Source organism: Neolamprologus brichardi, chromosome 18 (genome assembly GCF_056152115.1).
Source record: "Neolamprologus brichardi isolate AB-2024 chromosome 18, ASM5615211v1, whole genome shotgun sequence".
Taxonomy (NCBI): domain Eukaryota; kingdom Metazoa; phylum Chordata; class Actinopteri; order Cichliformes; family Cichlidae; genus Neolamprologus; species Neolamprologus brichardi.
The window spans coordinates 20,220,953-20,247,294 of NC_142121.1; the positions used below are offsets into that span (position 1 = coordinate 20,220,953).

General features: G+C 39.1%; 3 protein-coding genes across 4 annotated transcripts; 1 reads left to right on the forward strand and 2 right to left on the reverse strand.

The window, feature by feature from the left end:
- Positions 1-684: 684 nt before the first annotated feature.
- Positions 685-9,225, reverse strand: irf4a (interferon regulatory factor 4a). Its single transcript, XM_035906110.2, has 9 exons — positions 9,186-9,225; positions 8,303-8,500; positions 7,914-8,100; positions 7,043-7,128; positions 6,773-6,944; positions 6,175-6,255; positions 4,994-5,386; positions 3,480-3,592; positions 685-2,797 (listed from the first exon to the last, which is right to left on the reverse strand). Exons 2-9 carry the CDS (start codon positions 8,498-8,500, stop codon positions 2,645-2,647), a joined length of 1,383 nt encoding a protein of 460 aa, XP_035762003.2. The 5' UTR covers positions 9,186-9,225; the 3' UTR covers positions 685-2,644.
- A 738-nt stretch (positions 9,226-9,963) lies between these two features.
- dusp22b (dual specificity phosphatase 22b) lies at positions 9,964-14,940 on the reverse strand. The gene is made up of 7 exons (XM_006786423.2): positions 14,705-14,940; positions 14,242-14,275; positions 14,057-14,139; positions 13,110-13,159; positions 11,601-11,675; positions 10,520-10,691; positions 9,964-10,371 (listed from the first exon to the last, which is right to left on the reverse strand). The coding sequence occupies exons 1-7, from the start codon at positions 14,723-14,725 to the stop codon at positions 10,231-10,233; spliced, it is 576 nt and encodes a 191-aa protein (XP_006786486.1). The 5' UTR covers positions 14,726-14,940; the 3' UTR covers positions 9,964-10,230.
- A 2,343-nt stretch (positions 14,941-17,283) lies between these two features.
- Positions 17,284-26,225, forward strand: ripk1l (receptor (TNFRSF)-interacting serine-threonine kinase 1, like). 2 transcript variants are annotated; one of them, XM_006786424.3, is made up of 11 exons: positions 17,284-17,370; positions 17,649-17,811; positions 18,940-19,096; positions 19,241-19,378; positions 19,460-19,691; positions 19,793-19,942; positions 20,706-20,782; positions 20,948-21,023; positions 21,178-21,774; positions 21,906-22,055; positions 23,480-26,225. In XM_006786424.3, exons 2-11 carry the CDS (start codon positions 17,651-17,653, stop codon positions 23,776-23,778), a joined length of 2,037 nt encoding a protein of 678 aa, XP_006786487.1. In that variant the 5' UTR covers positions 17,284-17,370; positions 17,649-17,650; the 3' UTR covers positions 23,779-26,225. The 2 variants fall into 2 exon arrangements, with proteins under 2 accessions (XP_006786487.1, XP_035762067.1); XM_035906174.2 differs by having other exon boundaries at positions 21,906-21,971.
- The last annotated feature ends 117 nt before the right edge of the window (positions 26,226-26,342 follow it).

The window sequence follows — 26,342 nt, forward strand, 5'->3', positions numbered from 1 at the left end:
GTTAACTTTTAATGGGAGCGGACCTATTTATTTGCCTTGACTAAATCATGTCTTTTTTCACATAATTTAATAAATAAACCCCAGCCGTTGTGACACAGCCAAACTTCTGTCACTCTGAATAACAGAATCAAAGGATGTCAGATACACACATGTATCACGGATAAATTCGCAACAGTGTTACAATGATTGCTGTGATGTATTTTGCAATGTCATTTTTGAATTTAAAAATATCAAGTATTAGTTTGTGTATATCGTGCTCATATTGCATTATTAGCACAGTCAGATTCGTCAAGTCACTGAGTCAAGACGGAACAAACAGAATCACTCTCTTTTGGAGAAAGTGTTGCAGCTGATGTGTTGCATGTGGTTTCATTTTCCTCTATAAAGTCTTTTAAACAATGTCGTGTGCATTAGCTGACTAAACTGTCAGCTCCAGAGCTTCAAGCTGCGAGTTTAGACAATGTCACTTGGAGTAACGGCTCATAAAGGCGGAAAAACTGAAGCCTGACTACAAATTATGTGGCTTCCTGCAAAGGGGGAAACACCATGGCAAATGTGTGAATGTGTTTTTCTTTTCTTTTCTTTTTTTGTTTTTCTAACCAAATGTGACTTTTATTCATCCACCCTTTTTCTGCAAATGTGGGGAGCTCAAACATAAACCAAGCACAGTACACATGAGTAGTTAAAAAGTTTATTCCAAAATAAATTTGTTCTCATGGCAGTTTTATATTAAAATAATATCCATGTTAATATCTGATTCTTATCCTTTTTTTTAATAAAAAACATTTACAATAACAATTAAAGAAAATCGTGTGGTTTTATCTGTAGTTTGCTTTTACTGTAACTGTAACCTGTGACGCGAAAAGGGTGTGTGTTTGTGTTTGAGTCACTGATGCTGTAGGTGGGGGAGTCACATGTTTTGTCCTGAGTCCATAAATGTCACTTCCAGATAACAGTAATTCTGCAACTGTGTGACACACACGTACCCACCTACACACATGGACACATGTGCTTCGTCACACACACAACAGCACGTTGTACATTAAGCTGTCTGATTCTGATTATGTGACATTTCTCACTGTGAAGTAATGTGAAACACAATTGCATGCAGTGGACAATCGGGCAGTTTCAGGAGAGCGATCTTTAAGAGGGAAAATTATTTAAGATTCATGAAAAAAACCAAAAACATTTTGGTCAGAGGTTTGAAGCCATTGTGAAAGTAATGTGGTTTAAGTGTGAAGGAACTAAATGCAGAGATTGAAACTCTGGATCACAGAAGAAAAACATAACAAAACCTTTATCCCTTGTCCTTCAGCATTAACCTCTAGGGCTTCAGCAGCGTGAGGAATTCCACTCGACTCATTTTGGCATTATTCATCTTATACTGCCTAGCGATTCACAAAGTGCCATCTCGTGCCATGAATATCGTTCGTTGACTACCTTGTGTGTCAGAATCTACCCTCAGGCATGGGAAACAGAGAACTCCTCTCTGTGTAAACCGGCACTTGGACCACAAAGGTAGTTTTCCTTCCTACTTATTAGGCCACTAGTTTCAGGTCAAGAGGAACAGGTATAGTTTCCCTACAACTTACGGGATGAGTGTGATTTTCCAGTCAGCTTCTGTCAGTTCACTTAGTTCAGTGCTAATCATGACCAGCAGTAGAACAGCTCATGGACAACAGCATGGTTTGTAAGCCCTGTAATGCAGAATGCTGTATCTCTCTACGTTTCAATAGGGGAAATGGGTTAAAATGATGTTTTAACCCAGCGTCCATGGTTACAAAAAGGCTGTTTTGAAACTTTTTTTAAAAAAAATCTGTAGAAACTCAAATATCAGCGCTTTTGACCCCTTAGATTATCTTGCAACATCTTGCAGGAGGGGTGCGTGAGAACCAGATTGAGATTGAGAACCAGTGTTCAAGGCTTTTTGTGCATCTGTATTATAATTTTCTCTCACTTTCTTCCAGCTCTATCAATAAAACTAAGAATTTGGGAAATACATTGGACTACACTATCTTATGATTCACTTCCCTATCTAGCAACTGTTATTTACCATATCAAGTATTGTAGTCGAATGTAGAAATACATTGTGCTAAGAAGTAGAGTTGGCTATTGTCTTCAGTGCCACTTAACTGCATAAGACCAAGAATCCCATTTTCAGCTGTTACCTGTAAATAACTAACTAAATAACTATTCATTCATGTTGTTTTATCGCTTTAACATATCAGTGTTTGTCTTAGGGGCCATTCTTCCTGTGCACCTGTGCTAGTACTTCCTGTCTCAGTTGCCCTCCGCTCTCCTCATCCCCCCACCCACAAACCGCATCCTTCACACTGTCACAATAATATTTGTTGAAAAAAATTTTTTACTCCACAGTCACAGACACAAAGACTACGATGCATAGGTGTGCAAGTGAAAACAGGGTCTTCCCCATCTCTACCCCTAGCTAACGTGACAGTTTCTACCGCTTACTGTACACAGGACTGCAGTCACAAGCGATGATAAAAAGTTGAAGCATTACATTCACAGTCCTGTACATTTGTGTGCATGTGTATGTATGTATGTGTGTGTGTGTGTGTGTGTGTGTGTGTGTGTGTGTGTGTGTGTGTGTGTGTGTGTGTGTGTGTGTGTGTTTGTATGCATGTCACTCCTGAATATGCTGCAGAGGTCTCTGGGAAGAGGGATAGTCAATTGTAGGAGAGGTGTTTTGTTCCTGGATGTGTTCATAGCTCCGTAGGTAGTGACCATTGTTCTGCTGGTAATAGTACACGAGTTTCCTGGCAAACAAAGGCTCCACCTAAAAGGAGAACATGACGATGTATGAAACATGTATGTTAACGTACCTATACAAGCAAAGACGATTGCTAAAACAACCAGTGGAAAAAGGAGACTTTATGGCTTTCATTTCTGATTTTTCCCTCCCAAAAATCATGACTATAAACCCTAATTAATATCAAAAATGGTGAAATAATATATCAGTCTGGTTAGCTAACTAGTTAGCTAGCTTGAATGAAAGCTGCTGACCTTAGTTATACATCTAATGGTATAACTAACATGCAACTTCCAAGAAACAGGCCGTTTTCAGTTACAAATAAAATCTAAAAAAGCAAGTGAAATATAGCTTTAAGTTTAGCTCCAGTATCATAAACAGCAGAGGCTCTTGTGTAACTACACTGATTCCAATTAAATGATTTTTATGCGTTCATTTTAAAAGCTGTTTGCACATTTCTGTGGAATAAAAAAGATTTGAGGAAGTCAGACGTGTAATGTCAGTACGCTTTTGACCAAATATGTCGTGATACTGCTAGGATGGTATTCAGATCTCTTGTTTTCTGAAAATATGCATTTTCTAATATTAATACAGACTACTTTGATTGATAATTTAAAATCTGTTTTCATCACCTACAGTTATTGTTCTTTTTGCTTTGTTTTTTGTTTTATTGGGTAAAGTTTTAAAGTTTTAAGCAAGTTTTATGTACCTGTGCTGTGATCATCTTCCTAGGGCGTTGTGGGTCAGGATATTCGTCTCCAAAACATAGCACCACCTGGTGTCTTGGTACATGACGACCATTATGGGCAAAATCTTGAAGTTCTGTTAGAAAAAAGAACAAGGTAAGAAAGTATAACAAAAAAAATGAGGTGTAATAAACACAAAACCCAATATGTACTCAGCTATGTCATGTTTAAATTTCAGGTTACTAAAAAAGACATTAAAATCCCCTTTTTGCTAACGTGACATTTTCCTTAATCATGATGACTTTTCTGGAAACTACTGATGAGAATGACGCAAAATTTAACGTAAAATGGCACACCAAGCATTATCTTGCAGTGTGGTGGACCACAGGAGGTGGGTGGGGACTCCACATACTTCGGCCCCCTGCTGAGAATGTGACTGGCTTCTTAATGCTACCTCAAGACTTAAGAGGGACTTACCCAGACACACCACCTGCAGCTATCTCCACCTTCTTCATTGTCATCTCCATTATCAAAACCACTATCAATATGATCAAAAGCCATCGACATGCTTTAAGTAACTGAAGCTGTTTACCATTACAATGTTAATTATTCAAACCTGTCAAGGAATTTAATGACCGATTGTTTTTTTTCCATACGAGTATCCTCTACGCTAGGACAAAAGAAAAGATGGAGCAGAAGATATAATGGCTTAAATAGACACAAATGTCTATTGAAAACAAGTGTGTGTGTAATCTGTATGATCTGAATAGCAAATTGAATGGAAACTCGTGAAATCATTTTGTCCTATAAGAAATATTGTAAGAGCTTGCAATACAATTCAGCATAATGGAATAAAAACACCTCAAATTATGAGTTTTAAATAAGAAAAATAACTAATTTGCAAAAATAACACATTTTACTAATATACTTCGGTATATATTTATAGCTCTTATATTTTAAAGGCAGTCAGTGTGTGCTATACGTTACGTCTAAATTGCCAACAGTTATGGGGAAATTCTACAGTATAAGGCAGGTTTAGTTACTTATTTCTTTGACGATTCAGATTTTGGATCCGTAATATTGCTTCATTATAGAGCAAACTACTAAACTATGGAGAAAGCCAGGATTTTACATGGTAACACTTTTACTTTAACCTTACCTATTTGGCATTTAAAAGCAGCTGTACAGTCCAGATCTGGGCATATGTTTGTTAAATGGATTTATCAGTGGGCAACCAGTGTATAAGTATAGAAAATGTTTTTTCATCATGAAACTCAAGGTTAACATATTCTGTGCAAATTCTAAAGACCTTTTTTTCCTATTTAAAAAAAAGACATTAATCAGTGAAAAGATTTTCTGACCTAACTTAAATAAAAGCCCTGAAGAGCACTTTCACCATTGTGGTCCACAAACAGAACAGAAAGTTAACATTTACAGTTTCACTAAAGCAGAAATATTGCATTGGACTGCATCACTTTTCGTGGGCGTTTTTGTGTGCTTTAGGTGGAAACACTGTAGCACAGCAGATATCACTTACCAATAAGGAATTGATGGGTGTCAAACAATTTGCATGACTGCTCCTTCTCCAACTTGTTGGGTTTATCCAAATATGGAGCCAGAGGTCCTTCCCAATATACTCTGCCTTGGCACAGGCGCTTAGCATACAGCCCATCGGCTGCCATCCACAGAAGCACTCCCTTGTCTAGTATGTTAGGAAGCATCTCAGCACCCTGTCTCTGAGATTCAGGGTATGGGAATGGGAAAAGAATGACTTCTGCCCCACTGTGAAACTTGTCCTCTGGGCATGGAGAAGAAGGAGAGGAAGAGGAGGGAGAGGAGGAAGAAGTGATTCGGCATCCTTGCTGGCTAGTGGTGGTAACTTCCTTTACCAAAGTCTCTCTGTAGAATAGGGACACGTGCAGGCTAAAATCTGAAGGAAAGAGAAAAGCATACATCAGGAACATGTAGCTCATGTAGAACATAGCTCCTTCAGTGACAGACTGCTGCATCCTAGATGCATGAAGGAGCGTTTCCGCAGGTCCTTCCTCCCTGCAGCTGTCAGACTGTACAATCAGAACTGCTCCCAACAAACATAGATGTTTACATCAATGCTGTAACTGCAATAAGTTAGTTAATTAACCAATTCGCACTGCAACCTGGTTTGCCTCTTACCTGTAATTATTTTTATTTAATTTAATAACTGTACAGTACTCTCTGTTTATAGTAACCATTGTCCTTAATGTAAATATGTAAGAAAAATTGTGTATGTTTCTGTTCCGTGTCCTGTGTACTGTTTGTAGTATATTTGTCTTTTTGGCTGCTGTTACAACCAAATTTCCCCTTGTGGGACAATTAAAGGATTATTCTATTCTATTCTATTCTATTCTAAAAATTTGAGTCTTACTGTTTGATAAAATGTAGGCCTTGAAAATTGCTAAGCTTGAATAAAACTTTTATTTTCGCAGTCTTTGCATATAGAGTATTGCTTATTTCCTTCTAACCTTTCCCCAAATATTCTCAACCCTGAGTTTTTGTCTATTTTAAATAGACGTGTTTCATGTTCTGAGATTTAGAAAATGGAAATACTAAATGCGTAATGTGTTTGTAGTTTCTTACCTAGCCACACAAATAGATGTAGTGTATATTAGTGAATATTTAGAAACAAGCATAGGAGTTAGTAAGAGTATCTGTTTAAATGGGCCTGAAACAGTTCTTTACCTGTTATGGCATTGTTATGGTCCACTGCATACATGGGCGGTTGAGACTCTGAAAAGTAGGTGTGGAAGGAGAGCTGAATACCTGCATGAAATTAATGAAATAAAATAAATGCGTGCAATGATTAGAAGGGGAGCATGCAAAAATTTAAAAGGGCAGGAAGAATAATTTTGAACTCTTATTTGTAACAAAGGAAGTATGAAGAATGTATCTCATCTAGTGCATGAGTGTGGAACTGTGGAAAATCACTCTTAAAGCCAGGTTTGCCTACAGGTGGTAACATCAAATATATATCATAATTTGTAAGGAAGATACTGCAGCTAAATAGTTGTTTACATGTTATTTAAGATTTGCTTTTGATTAATGGTATATTGATATGCTTAAAATATAATGTTCTGACTGAAAGTAATTAAACTACTACAACTACAACTGGATAAAAGCATTATATTACAAAATAAAAAGACATGATTGGAAGTTCCCTTTATACTTAATCTTTTACATCATTCAGTCTGGAACAGAAATCACTGAAACTTTTGAAAAATGCTAGCCCATTCTGAATGTCATATCTGTAAAGTGTAACATGTATAGGTGAATATCATACCGTTTTCTGAGTGTGACCCTGGCCAGGCCCGACTGATTGATGATGGATAGTGGCACTGACTATACTGCAGCTCTGGAAGTGGCCCGTGGTGATGTGGAAGAGGCTGTTGTTCTGGAGGTGCGTGGTAATCTCTCCAGTCCCTTCTCTCCTGAGAAACCATAAAACCAGGTACCTGAAAGATCAAACGAGTGGTCACTCAGAAAGTATGTCATTAAACCGAAACATTTCGTTCCCGTGTATGTGCTAGGCTCAGCCACAAAATCTGCTGACCTGATTATGCAGGGATGTATATGGAGGAATATAGCTAAGGGTATTTGCATGTGGTGAGGTCTCCTCCACACTGGTCATCTTCATTCCTGTAAAAAAAAAAAAACAACCCAAAGATGATTTCCCAAATAATCAATTTAAAAATAAAGGAGAAATAGTGTTAAAAGAAAGATTCAGAACAACAATGCTTTATTGCACAGAGTTGTAAAAATGTGTGAGGTGCAATATGTCACAAACCACACTAATCAAATTTATTTTGGCAGGGCTGAACTGTGAATACGTTTTGCACACTTGTGAAGCTGTGCTATTTTAATTTGAGTGACAGGGTTATTTTCAAAGCTAGTGCAACAGATGATTGAGTTCATCTGAATCTTGTTTATTTGGAGAATAAAGTGTTAGCACAGATAGCAAGAATTGCTCTGGTGTGACAAAAAGCGTTGTATGATGGCAGAGACTTAGTTATGCAAGGCTGGAGGTCGTCTGGTTGTGTTATGTGCACCCTGCACTGAGTAACCGAAGCCCTCTAAAAAAAGCACTACGGCCTTTTTGGTACATGCTTTGGCTTCCTTTGTGCTTCCTGCCTCATCACAACTGCAGTGGTGCATATGTATGTAAAAAAAAAATGCCATAGACTATAAACAATATAAGTTGCTGTGTGAAATGTGGCAGTATTCTGTATGTGCAGGTGAATCAATGGTATGGCTATGGCATGCTTGTAGCCTGTACTACTTGCACAGGAATCCAAATACAACCATTTTACTCCAAGCTACATGTGATATGTCCTACACTGGTAACTAAAAGTGGTGCTTCATGTAATTCTACACAGCTTTAGCGTATTTTGCATGAACAATATCTAACTATATGTAATACTTACCTTTTTTGGCTCCCTCTGGAATGATTCTGTACACTTTGTACGGCTCAGAGATGTCCAGTTGGCTTCTTTCAACTATTTCATCAAAGTCATTGCTTTTATTAAGGGCACAGCGTAGTCTGGTTTTCCATGTAGGGGGATCTGGTTTATCTACACCTTCTTTATATTTTCCCTTGAACATCGCCCATGCCTGCATTAATCAGTGAAGAGATTTTTCTTTAAACTTCCTCTTTAGTCATGGCAAAGCAAGTCAGGAGTTTGGAATGAAATAGCACATGTTTAGTAGCTTACATTTTTCATACTTTTTGTTGCAATAATTTATGCAAAGCGTTCAAAATGCAATTGTGAGATGTTTTAGGTGCACTGTGAGGAGAAAGATGGGATGGTCTGACCTTAAAGAGTGCAGCATCCTCGTCTCTGTTATAGTCTTGTTTTCCTGCATGCTTCCACGGAATCCTAAAGATGCTTTTTTCATCGTTCTCCCAAACCAGGCCAGGATATCTCCCGCTGTCAATCTGATCGATGAGCCACTGTCTCAGTTTGCCATTGCCGCAACTGACAGACACGCAACTGTCTTCATCCAGGTTCATCTGTGCAAACTGAGATAAAATGAGATCAAACTCGACACATATAAGACCTGTGGGCGCAGTAAACGTTCTAGATTATTTATTATTTTTGATTCTAAGTTTTAGTCCTCGCCCCAAATCTGATATTATTAATTTGCCGATTCGACCACTTACAACATGTTTTGTTGCAATTTTAAACCGAAAAGTCATCCTTTTTTTAATTAATGAAAGATTTGCCCTGTTAGTGAGCTCAAGCTCGCAGAGAATTTCCTCATGCAGTCACGCCGTAAGTAAAGGACGTGATCTGGCTCAAGTGAGTAAATATAACAATCACGTTTGGCACAATTTCCTTTTTCTGTCAGAGAAGTGTGACTTATATGAGACGCGTGCATAAATTAAAAAGAAAGAAAGTGTTATGATTCATCCGCAAGAGTTTAATCCCAGGTTTACAGAGGTGTGTAGCGGGGTTTTTTTTTAAATGCTGTATTGTTTAGGAGCTATAACTCTAATTTAATGCCAAAATTACACAAACTAGTTTATGTTTTTGCCCATGTAGTTAAATGCTGACATTTTCACCTGACTGAAACTTGTGGGGTCTCATGAGAATATTAAATATTTACATGTATATTTATGATGAAAGAATATATAGAAAGAGCGAGACAGAGAGGTTGTGTGAATTTTCTTTATAAAATGCGCTGATCTGGCTTACCTTTGAATATGTCAGGTCCACCGTTGAAATCTGTTTTGAAGCTTTCGGGTTCCAATTCTTCAACGTTATCGCGTCTTAATTTGTTAAAGGGAGGAGCCTATCGGGCTCTGAGAAGTTCAAGAGGAGATGTTAAGCGCTCGGGCGCTCATTTCTGTGAAACTCTGCGCCCACACAGCGCTGCGGTGGGGAATCCCTTTAGAGACACCCTGAGCAGACACCGGGACGGAATGGAACAATTACCTGTAAGCTACGCTCACAAAAATATTTCCCCACCAATTTATTCTTGCAAAAGTCCGCACGTCCAACCTATTTTCCACAAATAAAACTGCTGATGGAAACGCCTTTAAAGTCTTTCATGTGCTATTTGTTAGCAGAGGTAGATGATGACAGGGTTTAATTAATTATCGTCAAAAGAAAAGCCATGGTTGAATTCAAAATGCTTCTCATTATAGGAGGACTTTGTTAATAATACCGCCATCAAGTGGCTGCCCATGCTCCTCCCCAGCTATCTGAAGTGTGTAGGAGACTGCTGCATATAAAATCTCATAATGGTAAAACAAAAGTGATGTATTTTAGTTTCTTTTAGTCTCTGCGACACCTGCAAAAAAGACAGATTAAAAGAACTCTATCTTGGTGTTTTTGATGCCACCATGCATGACCTCCCCCCGAACACAGACAAACAGGAAGACAACCAGGAAACAGAGCTGTAAACTGAGCACAGAGTGTGTCTTATCACCTACAGCATGACAGCCCACTGACCAGAAACCTCACAAAACACTTGAATTCATTACTTTTATTGGACAATATGAAATCATAACAGCACACAGTTCAGAACATTTATAAGTTAAGAAAACAGTACCAGGAACATCAAGTAATCAACACTAAAAATGACTGTGGACTGTACACAATAATGAATAGTCTTTTGCAGTATTTTCTGTCCATGATATTTAAAGAATCCTTCCATTTGCGATACAAACACAGACTTCCAGATGGGTCTGTAACTTGTCTTTCCATAATCCTCCAAAGACCTCATCAAAACAGCTCATCAGATACCTCCAGGTGGGGTGTTTGCAAGTTCTTCTATTGCTTCAGCCTTGACTTTAGATGCCTGATCAAGCAAGTCACGTATATCAGCTTCATCATTAAAAGGATTCTCCTTGTATTCCGTCCGTAGCCACTCTCTGAACTATAGGAAGAAAAGGTTAAGTCTGTTAAAAGCAACGTAGGCAATTTTACTACATACAAAACAACAATGATGTCAGTTTGAATTGCAAGGGTATACTTCCTGTCTTTTCATGCTTCATTTTCAATATGCTGGCTTTGTTACCACCAACCTGTTCAGCTTGAGTTTTTTCAAATTCCTGGAGCTGCCGCTGGAAACCCAGGTTTGGGCCAGCGCACGGCCGGACCACCTTCACCGCAGCCAGGGCTTCCTGCCAGCCCAATCCTGTCACCGTCATTATGTAAGCTACAACCAGCGTGACACTACGGGACACACCAGCCAAACTGTATGAAGAGCAATAAATCATTGTCAGTATTCACCCATGACACATTTACTGTAGATAGCAAATGACTTTCTGTCTAAACTGGCTCGTGTTACATTTGTACAAGCAAGCGCAATGTCCTGGTTTGAGCGATTTGTCCTCATTTAGAAAAATGTAGATGAATATTCAGAGTGTGCAGTTGTTTATTAATAACACAAGCAAATAAAACTATCGTGCAAAGAAGTAGTGGTGGTAATAAGGTGGAATGAAAGTCCAATTCTGACAGTAATCACTGCATTTAACACGGCACATCTTGTTTAAAAAGGAAGATAAGTTCAGGAAGTCCAGTCCAGCAACTGGAAAGAAAGATTTGTTACCAGGAATATTTATAATTGTGTATTCTGTGCACACAATTTATTGCACAATTATACTGCAAGCAAAGGTAAAGGTGAGATACATAAAATAAATGAATAAGTTTTGGCCTTTGCAATGAACAAGGGACTAAGCATTCATAATTAGAGAAGGCATTGTAAAAGCAGCTCTTAAAAATAGCCACTTGTATTTCTGAGAAGACCCTCTGTCTAGCCAAATATAACTTTACCCTGTGAACACTTGGTCAGCTACCCTAGTACACAAACACAATGCAGTCAGACTTGTTACTGTACTCTGTTTTAGGAAGTTCAAGAATAGGTTTTTATCACTTAATCTCTTCTGCAAAGCAGTCACACATGAGTTCATTTGTGCACTTGTTTGCTGTGATCTGGGGTTTTTTTTCCAGCTTTAAATTAACTACATTTAAACTTGTAGTCTGCAACTGTTTGAGACAGACAGAGTGAATCTATGTAGGTCCGTTATTCAAATTTCACCTCTCAAGCTTGAGTGAACCTAAATTCTAGCTTGCAGGTAAAGATACAAGTAATCTAGGTCTCACCAGTGAACTAGGCAGCCTTCTCCTTTTAGGCGGGACTCGTGCATGAAAACAATACTTTGTTTGAAGTACTGAGATCTGTGGGGTACAAAAAAAGGAATGTAAAAATGGCTCCTGACTACCTAAAAACTGCTATGCTAACACAAAATCGCAGACTATATGCTGTTATTTTATCTTTGCCATGTTTTTGTAACTGGCATGTGAAACTATTGCTCATCCTCTCCCCATGAGGATCAGGGTGTGTTCATCTCAAGTAGCTGGTGTCATATTTCATGCAACAGGTCTCGAACAGCAAATGTCATGTTCTCAAAACCTTAGAGGTATGAGACATATGGGGGTGGTAAAGATGGCAGGTGCACATGTGTGCATATTTGTAGCATATCACATGTACAGCTCTGTGAAAAGATTTCCTCCCTTCCTGAGTTCTTTTGTGTGTTTTTGTCATACTTATGTGTTTCAGATTTTTTGAATTTCACTCCACATCCAGCCTGGATTACTGCCAGACATGTTAAATTTGTTACATCTGGTGTAAAACTAACAAAAGCATCTCATAAAAAGAATATCATAGCAACTGTCAAACATGGTGGTGGTAGTGTGATGGTCTGGGGCTGCTTTGCTGCTTCAGGACCTGAACAACTAGTCATAATTGACAGAAACATGAATTCTGCTCTCCACCAAAAAGTCATGAAGGAGAATCTCTGGCTGTCAGTTCTTGAAGTTTAAGCACGTTTGGGTTATGCACACACCAGCAAGTCCACCACTGAAGGGGTCAAAATGAAGGGTTTGGAGTGGCCTAGTCAAATCAGACTGAGATGCTTTGGTATGACCTTAAACAGGCCATTCATGCTGGAAAACCCGCCAATGTGGCTGAATTAAAATAATTCTGCAAAGATGAGTGGGCCAACATTTCTCCACAGTGATGCTAAAGGGTGGCAACACCAGTGATTAGTTTTAGGGGCAGTTATTTTTTCAATAGGGCAAGGTGGGTTTGGATAACTTTCCCTTAATAAAGAAAACTATCATTTATAAAAATAAGAAATCAGGAAGAGGGAAAACACTTTTTCACAGCACTGAACATGTTTAGGTGTGTTTGTGTATACCTATGCTAGCTAGCCAGCATACCACTTGCCAACAATCGTGCTATAATTCAAGGACTTAGCTGCAAGACATTGGTCATTGCTTTTAGTGTGAATATAATTAAAGACTATTGTCACACAAGCACCACCCTTGGCCATCTTCTCTAGTTTCACATAAAAATAACTGCGTGTATTTGAACGTCACACATACCTACCAAAATAAGAGCCAAGAGCTCAGTCCATTTGTGTTACTGTGCTCTTGTCAGAAAATAAATGTTTAGCTTGGGGAAAGCATATCATTTACACTTTATCTAGGAGAAAATGAACCTCAGACACCCACACAAAGAAGCCTCAAATGGATGTAGTACTCTCTCACTCTGCCTCAGCTTTTCATTGTTCTGTGCCGCGCTGCTGTGCTGCACAATTTGGTACTTACAGGTTTTGTGTGGGAAGGTCAGCTGCTGAAATGCAGAGATAGGTCATCTCCTGGTGGACAGAGTATACTAGTCAAATGTCACGTTCTCCTAAATATTTAACACAGATCAGCTAACGGAATGAAGAATATAATAAATGTCACCAACACAATCAGTGATTCACGATGTGTGTTGCTTATGGTGAGGGCAGGCTGTGTAACTAAAGCTGATTAGCCACTATACTAAAAACGCCAGCCTAATTGTTCTGTTGTCCCATTAAATTAGCTCTGAGCTGTCGGGTCATGGACCTGGGAACTCTTTGGTGTCCTGCGGCAACCTCAGCCGATCAGGTTTTTTCCAACTTATCCCGCTGATGCTTGATGGGATCTTGGAAGTTTAGAAACCATGACAAGACCAACCTCGGGCTCTCTGTTGCATTTCTCTCTTAAATGTAAATAGTTTGTGCTCTCTATCCCTGCTGTTCAGGAGGTACCATTGGCAGGGTGGGGGGTGTCTCTACATGTTAAAGCGTCAAAATCAATAATCCAGAAAAAAAAGAATAACAAAGAGAGACCGCATAGTCCGAGCTGGTTGAGACAAGAACAACCGCCTACTCTGAAACCCACGCAGGCACACAACTCAGCACACTGACAAACCAACTGCTGTTGACTGGCATTTTACATGATACTCTAAAGAATCACATGAGTAAAAGAAAGTCCCCTGTGTATGTTTTACTCGCACGGAAATGAGAGCTGTTTGCTCAAGGAAAAGAGCTACTGATACACAGTGGTTCCTGAACAACCTGACAGACCGGGTCAACTGTGGAGGGTGTCTGACTGCTCTCAGCCAATCAATCTGCTCAGCTTGTTTGCTTGATGACTCTATTTAAAAATTTATTAGAAATTCAATATGTGTACCTCTATGATACACCTGGGTGCTGAGGCATTATAAGGCAAAGAGAGCTTCTCACCTGGAGGATAGGAGCTGCACTGTCATGAATCGACAGGATGTGTGTAATGTTGTTTCTGGCTAAGTGTTCTCTGTCCCTTGCATCTGACAGAAACGCATAACAGCACAATCGAACAGCGTTATTATATCTGCACACATATAAGAAGTCAATAAAAAAAATAATAATAAAGAGAAAATGAGACACACCTTTGAAATTTCCCAGGTATAAATCAGGAAGGACCTATAAGGAAAAAGAATACCGATCAAAACCAATGATTGATACTGAGGTGGTGCAAACTGATTAAAGACCAGTCAGCTACAAAGATAAATGAAACCCTAAAAATATAAAGTTATAATTACAAATTGTGTCATTTGATGATCTGAATAGATAAATATTCAGCCACTAAATAATAATAACTAAAACAACAACAACAACAACAACAACAAAACAATAACTATGCCAAAATAATTCTAGTTTGATCACTGAACTGGGCTGTGATTAAGTATTCTAACAGCGATGCTACATTTTCTAATATTGCAAAGTTAACGAGGAACCAAACTTTTTATTCTATGAAACATCCAAAAATGACCAGCACCTATCTTTAAAACACTGAGCACCGCTCACACAATAACTCCAACCTGAGGAGCACGGAAGAGAGGAAAATCGTACCTTGTTGATGCCATTACCCATGCTGAAAGACCCGCCTCACAGGAGAAGAGTTGGAAGAAATGTCACACGCTGCAGCCTCGGCGCTGGAAAACGCGTATCCGGCGTCTCGATGCCTTCCCAAACCCGCTGAAGGGGAGCAAACGCAGTAGGTCTGCGTCCGAGCGAGCCGAGCACTGCTGCCCGAGGTTCCCGAGGTGGATGCTGGGATCTGTAGTTTCTTAACGCAAAGGGCGTTGCAGACCTGTAGTAGATGTGTGTGGAGGAGTTAAACAGCCCCACATAAAAATACAATTAAAGAAATCAACAAACGCTCAGTAATTTAATCAATATTGATAATTTTGCATGTAAAAATAAATAAATAGATAGATAGATAGATAGATAGATAGATAGATAGATAGATAGATAGATAGATAGATAGATAGATAGATAGATAGATAGATAGATAGATAGATAACAACACAGCCTTTTTGATGCTTTGCAGCCAGGACAGACAGGAATGGATCTTCTCACCTTCAACCAAAACCTCACAAAATACTTGTCTTTATTTCCTTTGCACTTACCACTCCTTTGTTGAGTACAGAATGTGACTTATCACCCTCAACCAAGAGACCTTGACTTTATTCCTTTTATCTAACAGGTTGAAATAACTAAAATAGATTGAAAACACAGCGAAAACCACTGTTTGCAACAAAGTGAATTATAAAATATTTACTGATTTATTTATTAAAAAATCAGTAAATATTACTGATTTCCCCTACAGACCAGCCAGTGTGGATGCCCTCTCCATCAACAAGACAACTTTTATTGTGACACCTTTGAAAAGGCTCTTCCAGAAATCGCGCTTATCCAAATGATTTTTCAAACAACATATGAAGGCACGTTTTGTTAGAAAAAAAAACTTTAATCTATGCTGCAGACATAATCAACTAGATGCATTCTGGCAGTTAACCAGTCTGAACAGAAATAGAGTGTGACTGCTGAAGGAGTCACTGAGAAACCAACGACAGGCTCGGGACTCTACAGTGCTGCTATTACAGAGAAATGATGGCATATGTCAGATCTCTACTGATAATTACTGTGATAAAGACATCAACAGGAAGTGCTGCTACCCACTGCCCAACATTGACAGCACATTTACACCGCAGACACCAGTTCACTTAACTTCCTGGTAATGTGTTGTTTTGCTATGTGGGGCAGCTTGTGACTGCCAGCCTCTACTCTACAGCTTGAATGGGAGGAAAGCATCTGCACTTACTACACAGAGTAATGCAAGCTGGTTATCAGTCCACCCATCCGGTTTATGCATGAGGGTATGTATACTTTTCCCCTAGTTTTATTGCTTTTAAGAGCTCTGCACACTGGTGAATGTACTCTAATAGTAATCAATCAATCTAAAATGTTACTTGGATTCACAAGAAAACTGTTCAGGAGACAACATCAGATATTTTTATCACTTCTTGTAGTTTTGCCATAAAGTAAGTTGAGTTTATGGAGAGAGTCAACAGACTATTGGACCTAGACTCATTTGTAAAGTGCCAAAACTGAATGAGAACGCTGTCCCGATACTGTGCCACTAAACAAGGTCATCTATGTGAATCTCCAAGCAGTCATAAGTAGGTGGAATTTAAGCTTGAATTCAGTAATTTCACTCACCAGCTTGTTTTTGTCTTTTAATTGTTGGTAAGAGCACTCCATTTCTCCTCAACTGCCATATAACCTGAAAATTACCACCAATAAATGTAGTTAACAGAAAAAAGTTGAAGAAAAAAACTTGCAAGGCAATAAAATGGAGACAATATGAGCCAGGTAAATATGATACTGCTTTGATGTGGCTTTGGTGTGCAAAAGGAGGAATTTATAGTGTGGGCGTTCACAGATAGGCTGCCCAAAATGTAGGCCTACTTGTAGTACATCGCCCACATTGTCAGTGGCTACAATTCAGGTGGTTTCCCGCTCTAGTTTCGCATAAATATTCAATTTATCAATGAACTTGGGTTTTTTTTTTTTCGGTCAGTGCTTAATTTTAATTACTCCATCATATTAACTTGTTTTTGGGGGGGTTGTTATTATTTTAAAAAAACAAAAGCAAACAAACAAAATAAAACGTCAAAGTCCTCATCTTAACTTAGCTTAGCTTACATCTTAAGTTTTTTAATTCGATGAGAACATTTTTTTTCCTCCTATGACAACTGCCGTTTAGATCCAGCTAGAGCGATTCATCAGTGTCACCATCATGAAATATGAACAGGACTCTCCTGCAAATAGTTTCACCACTAGGTGGCACCAACGTCACACGCAACGATTTACAGCGATCGGCAAAAATTGCAGAATGTTGCCCCCCCCCCCCCCCCCAAAAAAAAAAGAAAAGAAAAGAAAAGAGAAGAGAAGAAAAAGCAAAAACAATGTCAACACAACAGATAAGACAAGTAAACACACACAAAGATTAATAATTTTATCCCGTATTTCTGTTTTGTGTTAAAGGCATCTCCGACAGTACATAGTTGAATCTACTAGCACCCCTGGATTGTTTCTGTCATCGATTTATAAGCCTGTTTGTAGTTTTTTTTTCTTTTTATCTTGCGCGTTTCACTTTTGAAGTAGGTCGTCGAGGAAATACCGGAAATAGAAATAAACTGCTTTACTTGGACCTTTCCAGCACATTTTCGGTAACTGTTTTGTTTGATACTGGAAGTGAATGGGGGTGTTCCCCCTACAGTTTTGTTTCCCGAGTAATTCATTAAGTTATGGAAGTAAGTCAGTTAAAGATGCCGACACTTTGGGATAGCCTGTGTTGTTAGCTGACCTCTGTCACAGTGTTGTGATTGTTACGGATGGTTGATTAGCCGATTCACAAATTAAACTGTGTCCTGTGCGCTTTGTCACGGCTTTGTTTGAGCTGTAGGTTTTTTGGTTTTTCCGATGTGACACTGTGAATTCTTCCCAGGGATGGCCACCGCGCCGGAGTCCTCACTTCACATGAGGTCGACGGATCTCATTAAAAAAGAACCCCTGGATTACGGAGGTTTTGGAGAAGTTTACTTATGTTATCATGTGACGCTGGGCCAGGTGGTGTTAAAGACTATGTACACTGGACGTCTGCGCAACGAGTAAGTTGTTGTTGTAGTTGTTGTAATATGTTACTGCATGTGCTACCCAAGGGTATTCCCCTTCGTCCAACGATAACTTGAATCATGTGTCCCGCGAAGTTTTCCACGCAACCAAGCGAGACACTTTTAGAGTAAGAAAAGTGCAGAAAGTATAATAACACAGATGAATACACATGTATGTAAATGAATGTACTCGTTATTACGGTTGTCAATACCAAGGTAGTGTGCTGTGAAAAGGGACACTACCTTGGACACTACCACTTCCCTTTTGAACAAGGAAATAGAGACAGGTTGATTCAGCTCAATGCCGAAGAAGTCCAAAATCAGTTTTTTATATCCGCATATACACAAATTTAAAGAAAACTCGTTCCTGAAAGGGTACATTTTTAAAGTTACTGATAATACTCAGTCTAGCACTAAGAACACAGACTAAATTAGCTATTAGGTCCAAGGCCATAAGATTTCTTGTGAGACATGCCTGGACTGTACAAAAACAAAACAGTTCTTTCCCATGAATTAATTATTCTTTTAATTATTGACTATTTAGTTTTTTTTAAAATTGTGAAGAATATCTGTTCACGTTTTATTTTTTGAGACAAAATTTCAAATGTAGTGCGTTGTCCCCATAACAGTCTGCATGTAAATAAATACAAAATGCATTTATAATTGTATTTATGTATTTATAAATACAAAATATTAACAGTGATTATAAAAATTGTTGCTGATATTTTTATTTGTCAGCTTATTGTTTGTATCTCAGATGCGCTGTGAGTCACATGCCAATCCAAAGTCTTGCCTCAGTACTTTCAATCAGCTCCACCAAATACCAAAAAAAAAAGTTTAACATAATTTAAAAAAATGTTGTCTTTATCTTAATCCTTATGAGTATAAGATGATAAATGTATTTCTGTAGCACTAGAAACAGAATCACTGCTCTGGCTTGTCTGTATGATTATAAATGGTAACAGAAACACAGAATTAAAGACTATATTTCTTACTTATCTGTTACTGCACGCCCACACATGCTTAAATATCAGAATTGGGTTATTGAAGTCGGTAAGAATATGCTCACATTGTCAATTTTCCTATGCAAAAGCTTTCTCTTATTACATTTAACAAACTTTCCAGGGAGAGTAAAAAATCGCTACTGGAGGAGGGAAAGATCATGGCGAGCCTGAACCATGAGCGAGTGGTCAAGTTGCTGGGTGTGATTATGGAGGATCGAGATTGCTCTCTTGTCATGGAACTCATCCCCAGAGGCAACCTACTGGACATGCTGGAGACCGTTAGTAGGCTTAAATCAATAAATACCTGTAACAAACACAGCTTTTGTGGATTTCATCTACAGCGTGTAGCCCTAAAGAGTTCCACTTTTGTCAGTTTATCATGAACTGAAGCATTATTACACTATAATCTCTCTGTTCTTCAGGTCAGTGTGCCGATATCTATCAAGGGAAGAATCATTCTAGAGATTTTGGAGGGAATGATGTACCTCACAGAAAAGAGTATCATACACAAGGACATCAAGCCAGAAAACATCTTAGTGGACAAGGATTTTCACATCAAGGTACATTACACTCTCTGGGTCATGACACATGTAGGATTCTGTCTGCTGGCATTCACAGTCATGGTGAAGGATTTCTTGTAGATTGCAGATCTCGGTCTGGCCACGTGCCAAACGTGGAGTAAACTCACCAAGGAGGAATCTCGCAGGAAGAGCCGTATGGGGCGATCGACTGGTGTGAGAGGAGCTGGCACACTGAGCTACATGGCCCCGGAGCACCTGGAGAGTATTCATAATCCCTCCACTGAGAAGTCTGACGTGTACAGTTTTGCCATCGTGGTGTGGGTCATTCTCACAGGGGAAGAGCCATATGCAAGTGAGCTGTGATATCATGACATCCCAAAGTTTGCCAAAGATTTCCAGATGCAGCATATCCACTGCATACAGCATTTAAAGAAAGCATCTTTTTATGCCCAGATGCCAGGAGTGAAGACCAAATCAGCCAGTGTGTTCGTAACGGTGACCGACCGGCAGAGGATCTTATTCCAGAAGACACACCTTTTGAAATAATTCAGCTCATGAAAAGATGCTGGGATCGCAATCCTGAGGAACGGCCGACTTTTAAAGGTTTCCTTTTTGTATTTGTGAATTATAAGCAAAATAGCACTCATTGATGAAACCACGTACACTCATTAGGTACATTTCCCAGAAATTTTGGTCCATATCAACACGATAGGATCACACAGTTGCTGCAGATTTGTCAGCAGCAAGTCCAAGATGCAAATCTCCTGTTCCACCACATCCAACAAATGCTCTGTCTGACTGAGATCTGGCAGTTTGAGTGCAGTGAACTCAGTCTGTGGTCTTATGCTGCTCTAACACATCTGCCACAAGACTCGACTTGTTGCATTCAGATAAGATGCTCTTCTGTAATGAGTGGTTATGTGAATTAATCTTTCTGTTGAGTAATTGTTGCCTTCCTGTCAGCTCAAAGCAGTCTGTCCATTGTCCTCTGAGGTCTAGTATCAATAGTATACAATACAATAACAATATTTTCTCTTTGTTTAGATCATGTTCATATGTAAATCTTAGAGTTGGTCGTGTATGAAAATTCCCGTAGATCAGCAGTTTCTGAAATAAACAGACCAGTTGCTTTGGCACCAACAAACACACTAGATTTAAAGTCACTTAAATCATCCTCAGTCTGAACTTCAGGTCATTTTGACCATGTCTCCACATCTAAATGCATCGAGTTGCTTGTTGGTGTTCACGAGCAGTTGAACAGATGTATCTAATAAAATGGCCAGTGAGTGTATAAAGTGAATGCAACACTTTTGTTTGTTGAGTTTTGTTGAGTCAGTTTTCTTTCCTCTTATTTAATGTCTCGCAGAGGCCTACAACATCTTCCGTCCTTTCTACATGGAAAACCTTGAACCGCTTGTAGAGGAAGATTTACTTCACCTAAAGGTTGAATAAATATTTTCTATATGTGATCATTTTTTTTTAAATAATCACAGACATTAAGCAGTATTTTAATCAAAACAAACATTATATATATAGTATAACATATCTTCCTAAAGACAGGGTTATTAAAATTTTAGTTTTTCAAAATTATTTTATTTATTATTGCAGAATTCATACGAAGGCCCAGATGATCTTATTGAGAAGATGAAGTCTTTATCAGTGAGCCCTGAAAGTTTTTCAGGAGGTGAGTGTGCTCCGTAAACCCGGTCGTCAGAAAAAAACGCATTGTATATTTTCTGATCCCCTCCTTTGCATTCTGTGCTACATTTAATGCTGTTTAGAAATCCTGAAAACATTTGAGCAGCTTTATTGTTTTACTGTCTCTCCTCAACTTGTAGATTGCCCCGCTCCGTTGATAAGTTCAGACAGAAGCGTGTCCGTGCCAGTTGAAGCCAGTATCGAGGATCTGCACGGCAACCAATATGAACAATGTCCAGGGCATCTTCAGACAGATGCTAAGGCAAGTAACAGCCCTTCAGAGTTGCAGGAGAAGCTGGATCGGGAGCTTCAGTACCACAAACACGGCAGTTATAACTGTGAGAACCACTCCGATGCTGGCAACTCCTTCCATACCGCAAATCCTTTCCTGCGAAGCAATGTCAGCATTTCGGATCACTCTGCACGGCAACCAGAACAAGAAAAATCTTCTGTACTCTCCTGGACAAAAGCTGAGCCGTTGCGGCCCACAAACCAGGAAGAGCCTTGGTATCGTCCCTCTGCAGGTGCCTTTGAGACCTCTTCCACACCTACTCCATTCCACTTACCTATGTCTTCGAGCACACCCTCTCTGTCAGCGTTTAACCAGCAACATCCCCACTCCCACTTGGACCGGCAGCAGTCCTGGCCAACTTACCCAGTGTCTGATACGTCTGCCCCTGACCTCACCTCTGGACATCTTTTGACCACTTCAAAGAGTTGCCAGATGCACGATCAGGGTACTATTAAAACATAAGTGTTTGAAGAAATTCTGAATCTAATCCCTGAGGGGTGTTCCCAGCTTTTTGTGTTATCTCCTTGTTTTTGGATCAGTTGTGTTTACATGTGTTTGTTTTTGTTTTCTGACCAGGGCCCCTTTACATTCAGAATGCCAGCGGGATTCAGATTGGAAGCAACAACACAATGAGCATCAGAGGTTATGACCCCTCTCTTAGCTTGTCATCTGTATCTGCTAACAGCTCAACTAACTCTCCCATCAAAGAAGGCATTCAGAAATATGGTAAACCATAACATTTCTGTCTGTTTATGAACTTTTCATGCCTGAAGATCACAAATGCACTTTTAATTTACTAGAGCTGTAGTTGAACACGTTGTTGTTGTGATTTAGATTTTTATTGGCTCATCTTTCCAAACCCCAGAGATAGTTTGGTCACATGTGACCATTAGAAACCCATAAGCTTTAATTTGTCTTAACAAACAGTTTGAAAAACTGTTTGTTAAGTTTTTCTGTGAGCAAAGAAATATTTTTGCATATAGTGTTACAGTGTTGTGCAAAAGTCTTCAACCACTCTTCATTTCTTCATGGTTTGCTAGAAAAAAATGGCAAATAGGTGCAGAAATTTATTGAAACGTGCAAACATCAAAGGAAATACAGTATATACGGCAATAATAGAGTTTGTACAAGGTCAGTATTTGGTATTACCATCTTTATTCTTCTGACTGAGCTCTTTCAGTAGTCTTCAGGAGTAGTTCTCCAGGGTTCTCGAAGTACATGCAAAGCTCTTCTTTGGATGTTTACTGCCTTTTCTTCTGTTCTCAAGATGATCCCACACTGCCTCAATCCATGACAGTGTTTTTCTATCCAGGTAGGCCTATACTGCAGTAATGCAGTGTTTGGGGTCATTGTCATGCTGAAAAATCAGGCTGTTCCAAATTTAGCTGTTGCTTTCCAGATGGTATTGAATGGCAGATCAAAATCTGATTTAAAACGTTTACATTTGAATTCATCACTCCATAAGAGCGTTGTCACTGGTTTCCAGTAAGTTCTTGTGTAATTTGGAATACCTCAGCCTCGTCTCCTGGTTTCCCTTCATTGAGAATGGCTCTAATATATCTCTATCTCTAATATATCTTAAATTACACTGAACATAATGCCAAGATATGCCAAAGTTTTAGAGAATAAGTCTTTAGGAAACATCTTTTTGTGCAAAAATACTGTTTGTTGGCATTTTTCATCAATTCGACTGGAGAAAATGTGAACAAATGATGTGTTTTTTGGAACAGACTGCTAGTAACAAAGAACCTAGAGATAAAATTTGAAATAAGCTATGTGGAGACAACACTGGTTCATTTAAAGAAAAAAGATTCCTCTGACAACGGTCAGGTACAAGGAATGCACTGAAAATCTGTGAAAAAGCAGCCAGTGTCCAAAGAAAAACTTTGAAAGACTGTCAGAAAGCCTGGAGAACTACTGATCAAGACCACTTGACTCCTGGCTCCTTGGAAGCAAGATACAAATAAAAGAGTGGTGGCTCAAGACTTTTGCACAGTACTGTATTCACCAAAACGCATTTTGTGTTTCCTTGAGTTCTAACAAATATATTGCATTTCCTTCCTCATAAAACTTTTCTTTCTTTCGCTGGATGCAGCATATTCTGTTGCTGCTGGCACCTCTGTAATATATTTATCTCGTGTTTCCATTAGAGGACCATGCTGTGATGGAGGAGCACCTGGACGTGCTGAGAGAAAACATTGGGACCAAGTGGAAGCGCTGTGCACGGCGTTTGGGTCTGACCAATGTGGATATAGAGACCATAGAGCATGATTGCTATCGTGATGGCCTGCCAGAAATGGTGCACCAGATGCTGGAGCGCTGGAAAATGAAGGAGGGCTGTATTGGGTGTACAGTTGGGAAGCTTTGCCGAGCTCTAGACGGAAACATAAAGGTAGATGTCATCCAGAAAATACTAGACATCTGCAATTCGTCTTCCTCACTGGGATAAACCTTACAGCAACTGACGTGTCTCAGGTTCTCTGATTGATTTATCATCTACGGTGGCCGCAATTATAAACTCTGCTCATGGCTCTGAGCCTGAAGGATCACTTTAGTAGAGGTGGACACACTGAAAACTTATCACCTCATCTGAAATACATTTTTCTGCTTTTCAAAAATGATAAACATAGAGCTTAATGTCAGTTTTCTGTGAGCAAAGAAAATTGTCATTAAGTTTTCTTTAAACTTTCTTAGGAAATAGTCTTTGACAAGTTACTAAACACTGTTTCGATGAAATTGAATGCCTTTGTGATATAGCTTCGCCTGCTAAGAAGATATTAACATGGTCAGGTTCATGAAATTGTGGATTTTTGTATTGCTCTATATGGTGACAAGTCTCTAAATATTCATTTCAGGCTAAGGTTTAAATTTCAATATGAACCGTTTCGAGGTTGTTGGGTTTTGGTTGGTATGAAGAAGCCAGTGGGTTTGTGCACATTAACAGAATAATGAATTCATGTACAGGGACTGTCAAATGGTGTGTGGTACACATTTATTCCAGTCCAACACAAACATAATGACTACAATCACAGAACAGGTAAGGCCAATGAGCCTGTGACAAGCTGAAAACATCAGCAGTCATAAGAAACAATGAAATACAAATGAAAACGTGTGCTGTCACGAGTAAGCCAAACTGCTACCATTAATCTGATAACGGTAAAGCAAAAGTACGCGTGAGTTGGTGATTCAATTCTTTTAATGTTAATGAAGTGATTCATTCAAACATAATAAGCATTTTGGATTGAAACGTTACTTTCTCTCCGTCATAATTATAGCGTCTTGCCAAAGACAGAGAGAAGTGTGTCTGTGTATAGTTAGAGACAGTATTGAGGGTCTGCATGTCAAATTTTTTTTCTTCATCTTCATGCAAACTACATTTCAGCATTACAAAAGAACTCCATGCATGTATGAAAAAAACCCTCCTTTTTTTCAAACTTTGAATATTTTTTTCGTTTAGCAGATTCTTCATCATATTCATTACAGCTGTTATCCTCTGACAAATATGTTTATGAAGTTGGTTACTGATAACTAGTCCCGGGCGGTCACTATATCATGTTTAAAAACAGCAACAGGCTTTAATTTTTAAGTGTGTCGTTCTCCAGTGCAGTACTGTGCAATATTCTTGAGCCACTCTTCATATTGTGCGTGAAAAGATTTGTCCTGAGCTATAGCTCTCCGGGCTTTCTGAAAGTCTTATTATGTGTTTCTTCTGCCATGGGCTGTTTTTCACTCATTTTCAGTTCAGTCATTGTAGCTGACCACTTTCAGAGGAATGTTTTTCTTGTTTTTTAAGTCACCTGACGCTGCAGAATGAATAATTCAAGCATAAGAAATGCACCTAACCCAAGGGACGAGCAAGTGTTGTGTCTACACATAACAGACACCCTAGGAAAGAAACTATTTTTAGTTGTATCTTTAGGCACATGTGCTTTTTTTACTAGCAGCAAGAACAAATTCTTGTTTTTCACATTTTAGCTGGATCTGTGAAAAAGACCAAAGATAAAGCAGTTAGACCGACATAAAATAGTTTTTTGCACCAACAAGGGGATTTCCAAAGAGCAGTTAGCTGAAAACTAACTCTCGGTATGATGTGGCGTCTGTCCTTAAAAAAATATGAGCAAACTGGATAAATGGAGGACAAACACTGAAGTGGCACGCCTAAAAAATACACATTTACACCAGATGAGTGGGGAGAAAAGGCTGAGGTATGACACAAGAAACACAAGAACTGGGTTGAAAATCAGTGGGTTCAAATTTAAAATTTGTGGCTCAAATCAATATGTACCAAGTGAGATGTTTACAGCAATCTATCTCAGTCATGGTTTTAAGATCATTAGAATTGTATAAACTCTGTTTTTGCCTCCTATACTGTATTTCCATGTTTGCACGTTTCAGTAGATCGCTCTACACTGTTCCCTGTTCTTGTTTATAGCAAAATGTAAAGAATTGATGGGTGGCTTGAGACTTTTGCACAATACTTTATGTCAAAGAAAAACACATTTTCCTTCCAAGTAAATATTGTGTAAATGGCCTGTATTTGTATAGTACTTTACTAGTCCCTAAAGACTCCAAAGCGCTTTACACATCCAGTCATCCACCCATTCACACACACATTGGTGATGGCAAGCTACATTGTAGCCACAGCCACCCTGGGGCACACTGACAGAGGCGAGGTTGCCGGACACTGGCGCCACTGGGCCCTCTGATCACCACCAGTAGGCAACGGGTGAAGTGCATGGCCAAGGACACAACGACCGAGACTGTCGGAGCCGGGGCTCGAACCAGCAACTTTCTGATTACAAGACGAACTGCCAACTCTTGAGCCATGATCGCCCCCAGTGTGTGTTTATTTTTCCGTCATACCCAAACTGCCAGGATACATGGTGAGATGTGAGACACAGGTCACTTTTTTAACAATAAAAAATTGTGAATCAAATCATTGGAGCTGAGTGATCTTTGAGTGAACTGAGCAATCCAGACTATAAAAAGCCAAAAGAAATTCAAACTCATGTT